Raw genomic sequence first — 7,478 nt, 5'->3', positions numbered from 1 at the left:
TCTCTTATAAGGGTAGTTTCAGGGAAAGTTATAGCTAAGCCACAAGTTTAAAAATCAGTCTTGCTTGTATGTATGCATCCATGTAAGTGTGTATATGTATGTTTTTTGACTCTCAAGTTGGTGCTAGCAGTTGACTTGAAGGTTATGAATCAACAATGACCACATTTTCAGCTAAAAACAGACACAAATTATCTACACCAGGATGACCTGATGGTAGTGTGTAATATTTCAGTTTTTGTTTATTGTGGGAGAGGGGGGTGCACTGTCCCTATATTTAAAATATATATTTAAAAATATATTTAAACATTGACTTGCAGATAAGCAGACCTTGCTCAACCACATTTACTTATCAAAATCATTGATTGCTTTTAATTAGCCCAAAAAACATAAAAAGGCAGACCTAAAACTATACTATACTATACTTTACATGAATTTGAAATAAGCTTGAAAAGGATTTAATACGCTATGAATAAAATTCAGCAGATAAGTGTATTTATTAGATAGTTTCAGTCTGTTACTGGTTTATAACAAAGGTTTTCATTCATTTAATAATATTAATGTTTTTAAAGTCCTCTTTCAAAAGCATTAACAATTCTTGCTGACAACAAACTGTAAGGGTTTACGCTAATAGTGAGTAAAAGTAATTCATTAATTTACCAATTATTTTTTATTAAAAAGATCAGACTTTTTCTTAACAATTGCATAATATAACTTGTTACTAGACTTGCAATTGTGTGTAAGACGCCTGAAGGTGTAAGAAGACTGTGAGATATAAACTTCTAATTCTGACACGTTGTTTACAGAATTAAAAGTTAATATTTTGCAATTACGACTTTATAATTGACAGTTTGTGTGACACAATTCTTTCTTTTCCCTTAAAAGTCTAAATGAAAAAGTAAAAAAAAAAAACTTGGACTGGACTTTTTAGCAATTGCAGTTTTATAAATCACAGTTCTGTGGAAAGAAGTCAGTAGAAAATGCAATTGCAAGAGACAAGGCTAGAAATGCAGGTTTATAAACCAAATCAGATTTTTTTCTCTTATTTCTGACACCAGACCCCCCCACCCCCTCACAATTACAAGTACATGTCTTGCAATTATGTTGTAATAACTGGCAAAAGAAAGTTTGTAGTGTGAAAAACTTCTAATTCTTCTTTCTTTCTTTTCTTTTCGGATTAGTCCCTTTATTAATCTAGGGTCGCCACAGCGGAATGAACCAACAACTTATCCAGCATATGTTTTACACAGCAGATGCCTTTCTAGCTGCAACACATCGCTGGGAAACACTCCTACACTCCCAATCACACACATACACTACGGACAATTTAGCTTACTCAATTCAAATGTCTTTGGACTTGTGGGGGAAACCGGAGCACCTGCAGGAAACCCTCACGAACACAGGAAGAACATGGCTCGAATCAGTGACCTTCTTTCTGTGAGGCAATAGCGCTACCCACTGCACCACCGTGCTTCCTAATACTATAATTAATATAATAATAATATTTATTTTTCCCTTCATAAAGCAACAATATAACAGGCAAAAATATAAATATTCACATGACTTCAGGATCCCTCACCATGATCCTAGGCATCAAAACAAATGTAAAAACCCTTTCCTGCAAATGTATAAAATAAATGCTGTTGTATATCATATTAGCACTATTGCATGGTCATTGTAGTTACACGAAGAAGTTGCAAAGTTCAAAATAAAATGCAGTCTCATAAAATCTACATCAAGCTATTTACAGTTTTGCAGAATAACAAATTCCAGTGGTTTGACATCCTAATGCCAACCATCTGAATCCCACACTGTTCACTTGTGGGTTCTCATGCCGACCGGCTGTTCATATTCATTCTTTTCCCATTATCCAAAGCAATCACTGCCCCTGAAGCCTTGGAGCTCTTCTGGACGCTCGCAACATCTCCACTCGTCTGCTCTCTCTCCATCTTCCTGAAAAACCTCTTCATAGTTGACTGAAAGTTACTAGTGACGAAACAGTAAACCACAGGATCCAAGCAGCTGTTGAGGCTGCTGAGAGTCACAGTCACGTGATACACAATCACATGATGAGGAAGATCTGGGTGGAAATAAAAGAGAACCTGACGGACGTGAAATGGCGTGAAGCAGATGGTAAAGATCACCAATACGGTCGACAGAAGCTGCATGGCCTTCATGCGTCTGTCGCGACTCTGCTGCATGAGGCCTGGACTGGAGAGAGCGCATACTATTCGTATGGTAAATGCTACGATGATTACCATTGGCAAGAAGAACTCAAATATGGTTAATGCGAAGAGTTTTGAAAGACCAGAGTGTTTGAATGCCGTTGTTAAAAGCGAATAAGTCACGACAATGGCGAACAACCAAATGCAAACACAAACCGCTTTGGCTATATTGGGGTTTCTCCATTTTCTCGATGCTTCTGATTGAACGATGGCTAGGTAGCGATCCACGCAGATGCTGGTGAGGAAGAGGATGCTACAATACATGTTGACGAAGTAGCTGAATATGTGCATGTAGGAGCAACTGAGGCATTTTCCTCCACTGTAGTAGAGTACGATGCGAGTGGGGAGCGAGAGGTTGACCAGTAGATCCGTCACCACCAGGTTAATGGTGTAGATGACCGATGTGGTTTTGGGTTTGGTTCTGTAGCAGAAAACGTACAAAGCCAGACTGTTGAGGGTCATGCCGACCATGAAGATGAGCGTGTTGATGACCACCAGAGCAATCCATAGGCTGTAGAAGTCATTATAGAGGCCCTCGTCTAAGTGGGCCAGTCTGTGGAGGTAAGGCTCACGGTTTGGTGGAGAAGTGTTGGTGGCGAGGGGAGGAATCAGTGTTGAGGTGAGGTTGAGGTTTGATGAACCGGTATGGGTCATCTCTGTGGTTTAGATGCTGGATCTGGAGGAAGAAAGGTCAAATTGTGATTACATTAGAAGAATTTTAAACACGCTGTCAGTTTCTGTGGTCATGGGTTTTGTATGGCAGGTCATACAAATATATGACAGTTTTAAAGCGAGATACAGCAGGAATTTTTTATATTTTTTTATTGAGAAAGGTGATTTATTTTTAACTAAGAGGTTTATCAAGTATTAAGAGATGTGTACATTTTTTACCACAGAACTGTATCTCTCAAATTGGGCAGGCAATGGTTCTTTCTTGTCTAGATTACTGTCCAGTGGTTTGGTCGAGTGCATCAAGTAAAGACTTAATAAATAAGATAAATAACAGTTAGTCCAGAATAGAGCGGCACGACTAGTTTTACACTGCAATAGAAGGGTTAATATTATGAAAGTGCATATAACTTTAGGTTGGTTATTGGTGTAGGATAGGGTAATGGTTTCTCTGTTGTGTTCCAGGAAGAAATATTTCTGTGTCAAGAGTTCCAAGTGTTTTACTGCCAACTTTTGTATAGTAATGCTAGTCATAATTTAACACCAGGCATGCATCAAAAGGATTTTTATTGCTTCCTGTTTCAAAAACTAATGCAAAGCAACAGACTGTAATGTATCGAAGAATGAAATTTCCATCAGACATTACATGCTTTGTAACAAGTAAAATGAGGTTTAAAATCGTTAAAGAAATATTTAATGGCACAATACTAAGTGGATTGTTGATCTATTATCTATGATACATCTACTTGTTGATGTATGAATTTTGGTCTTTGTTGTTATGGATTAATGTAATTTTGTTTTGTGTTCGATGGATGCCAGGAAGAATAGCTACTACCTTGGTAGCTTGGGGTTGCTGATAGATAAACAAATAAATAAACTTGCCTCTCTATTTTATGTTTTTGGAAATTTTGGTCCAAAACATTAGTGATTTTTTAGTCTAACGGAAGAAAACATACAAAATTCAATTTTAAGTGTTTCTTTTATAACACATTATTAATTGTTTACAGTTTTATTCAGTCTATATTCTGAAGATTTTACAGAGAGATATGTCTATACTTAATTGTGTAGTATTTGCACTACAAAAATGCTTTTAATTTTATTTTCTACGATTTTTTGTGTTAACTGTTTATTTCCCATGCTTGCCCATTTTTGGAAACAAAGAGAAAATTAAGTCATGTTTAACCACTTAACTTTTTGTGTGTGTTCAGATGGCAAAATTACAAAAATTAGCCTAGTCTTCAACTGCTCAAAGTAAGTCTACTACAATAAGACTTTATTTTGATGGTCCCTATTGCACATTTTGTTGACTAAAAGTTGCATTGCAACTACATTCCAATCAATTCTCATTTGAAAATTAGTAGACTGTCTGCTTAATATCTGCTGATTCTGCTCCTTCAACAGACAACAGACACTGGGTGTTTCCCAGTGATGGGTTGCAGCTGAAAGGGCATCCGCAGCATAAAACATTTGCTGGATAAGTTGGCGTTCATTCCGCTGTGGCGACCCCAGATTAATAAAGGGACTAAGCTGAAAAGAAAATGAATGAATGAATAAAGAAAGTACATGTCAACCTACACTAATCCTAACCCTAATTTAACAGTCTTCTAATAATCTAATAAGAATTAGTTGACATGTGGATGCAATGTAACAAATTCAACAAAATGCGTTAAAGGGACCATCAAAATCAAGTTATACCTCAACGATAAAATTTTTTAAAATGATTTTGCCCAAAAAGTCCTCTAAGTCACAATCAACAATGTTTTTGTGCAAGAAATGTATGCAGATTAAATAAATGCATATTTGATTAAATAATGACTTCTTTGTATATTTAATAAAATGTTTTTTAAAAACTTGCAATACAAAAAGTTAGCAATCGTTAATGTAATAAATCAACTGTCAAAATATGATGACAGTTTACTTTCTACCCTACTCAAAAAATGATGCTTACTGTCTGTTCAAACTACTTACTTAAAATGAGCTAAAGCAACACAATTCTTGAGATTTTTTTTATTTCTTTTTGGACAACTTAAATGTTTTATGTTCAATCCACTTAAAGTTGTAAAAACTAATAAGTTAACTTAATTCCTTCATGCTGTCCCAACACAAATCGATTGTGTGGAACCCAGCATTTTTCACATTGTATATTCACCTGCAGTGTGTCGCATTAAAACTGTGTGTGTTTCAGCATTTCAAAGCCCCGTCACATGGTACAATGTGGCATCATGGAAAATTGCCTGCAAAAACAAATATGCTCTCCTTCCATCGCAGGAAGAATGAGCCTGATAAACAAACAGCCTGGAAGCGAAGAGGTGCCTACGGTCTGGCACAGTTCACAACGAGATGTGTTTATCATTAAGACTAATGGGAAGGATATTTGTTTGGATACTGAGATTCGTGGGAATAGACGTCCATCTAACTATTGCGCAAACGAATCCTGAGCAGCGTCTGAAAGCGTCAGACTTCTGGCTCTTTTGCCTGTTTATTTACTTGGGTCTCTGCTCAATTTACATCTTAATTGAAAAAGCAGAACAATATACAATATTTATTGACCGAAATGAAGTTGTTTAGACATCAGGGACGAACCTCGACTGAATGAATTTAAATATTTGAAGAAGGTCACGCTCTGTTGCATAATTAAAATGAATCCTTACTCAATAACTTTTGACTTCAAGATAAAAAATGGCAGGTGAATAGGATAAAAACAAACTATAGAGCTTCATGGTTGATTTATTAGATTAATAATTGCATAAATATTTGTATATTGTATGTTTTCTAAGATTTTATATTACATTAATTTATATAATAATAATTTAAGAAATTATGTGCTAATTTGTATATTGAATATTGCATAAATGTTAATTTTATTAAATCGTTTTAATGTCAAATTAATTTACAAAGGGAGTTTTAGAATTGTCTTTTTATTACTTCAGGATTACTAAAATAAATAAATATTTTTTTTATTAAATATTTAAATAAGTTTATTGTACGATGGAATTTTGGTTACTATCAAGCAAATTGTGTATGAACAAATTCCTCTTTGACAGTAATTGTTGCTAAAGTGCAAACGTATGGCTCAGTGCAGAAAAAAAAAGAAAAATATGTATTGTAAGTGAAATCTACAGACATAAACTAATAACCTGTGACATAGGAATGCATTTTGGATGTTTTCTTTACATTAAACAACAACAACAACAACAACAACAACAACAACAAACTTAATGAAAAGCCTTGCCTTAAACACTAATTCTTTTGCAGTTTCACCGTGACACTGAAAATCCACATCAAGTGATACCAAAGGATGACGATTGAAAAAGTGAATCAATTGTTTGTGAGAGAGATGGTGAGAATTATTGAATTATTGCTCCTGTCTAGAAAAGTAAATTCATCATCAAAAACTCGAATCTGAGATTTAAAGGGATTGCCGTTTTCCAAGACATCAACAAAACTAATGGGCCTCTCTGAGAGACAGTGATGCATTAATGCTGTCCAAATAAATATCTCTGTGTGAGTCGCCGCCACAGCTTTTGATGTATGCCAAAACATGTTTTCCAAAGACATGGGAACATTTGGAGAGGCAGAATATAGTCACATCCAAAATATTACTAAAACGCAGATATTTATGACATATAATAACATATATATATATATATATATATATATATATATATATATATATATATATATATATATATATATATATATATATATATATATATATATATACTGTATATATTTATATATATATATATATATATATATATATATATATATATATATATATATATATATATATATATATATATATATATATATGTATGTATGTATGTATGTATGTATGTAAGTAAAGTGGACATTTAGTATATGGTAAATGACTAGAAATTAAACAAAATTTTTATAAATTTTTTTGCTTGAGGAAGTTGGATTTGAACCTAAACATAAATGTCTAATTATACACTGACTATAATTAAATAATAGTGAATATATAATTCTATTACAAATTTTATTTAAATTTTAACAATAATTTTCAGAGTTGTTAATTACTACAAATAATTACATGAATTCAACTGGCGATCAATTACATATATTTTACCAGCTTAAAAAGTTCAGAAAGGCTTAAAATTGCAAGGCAAACATGACATGATAAGAAAGGTTTACAATATACACTGTACAGAACAAAAAGAAAATATGATTGCTTACCTACACATGTGGAAAGATGCAGTTGATCTGGAGCGTCAAACAAAAAAGTTAAAATGAGGGCCAATGATCTGACACTCAAATGACACCCTAAAATATCTCAGAAAGAGCCTTTAATGATGCAAAGCAAATCCCCTGTGCCAAAAACATGCCAACCATCTTCATCTCGAAGAAGCAGGAGAAAGTCAGTCTCTCAACCTTATCTGTGCTGCATGTCTCTATTTCTGCCTCTTTCTGTCTGTTTCACTCTTTTTTTTGTTTCCTTCCCTCCCTTCATCCTCTGGCTCACAGGAAGCTGCAGTTAGTTTGGATAAACCCTGACATCACAAACACTGGCTTCTGGGTTGTAATACGCTTCAATTTGATTGTTTTTTCACTGTGGGTCACTAAAAT

At 34.1% G+C, this 7,478-nt stretch overlaps 1 protein-coding gene across 1 annotated transcript; it reads right to left on the bottom strand.

The window, feature by feature from the left end:
* Window positions 1–889: 889 nt before the first annotated feature.
* gpr20 (G protein-coupled receptor 20) lies at window positions 890–7,266 on the bottom strand. The gene is made up of 2 exons (XM_056475764.1): window positions 7,089–7,266; window positions 890–2,898 (listed from the first exon to the last, which is right to left on the bottom strand). Exon 2 carries the CDS (start codon window positions 2,874–2,876, stop codon window positions 1,827–1,829), a length of 1,050 nt encoding a protein of 349 aa, XP_056331739.1. The 5' UTR covers window positions 2,877–2,898; window positions 7,089–7,266; the 3' UTR covers window positions 890–1,826.
* Between the last annotated feature and the right edge of the window lie 212 nt (window positions 7,267–7,478).

This window comes from Danio aesculapii, chromosome 16, assembly GCF_903798145.1.
Source record: "Danio aesculapii chromosome 16, fDanAes4.1, whole genome shotgun sequence".
NCBI classification, from domain to species: domain Eukaryota; kingdom Metazoa; phylum Chordata; class Actinopteri; order Cypriniformes; family Danionidae; genus Danio; species Danio aesculapii.
This window is presented reverse-complemented; position numbering and strand designations above follow the sequence as displayed.

What these genes read in the sequence shown, in the direction of transcription:
- gpr20 (XM_056475764.1), bottom strand. Translation starts at nt 2,876, where the DNA reads ATGACCCATACCGGTTCATCAAACCTCAACCTCACCTCAACACTGATT.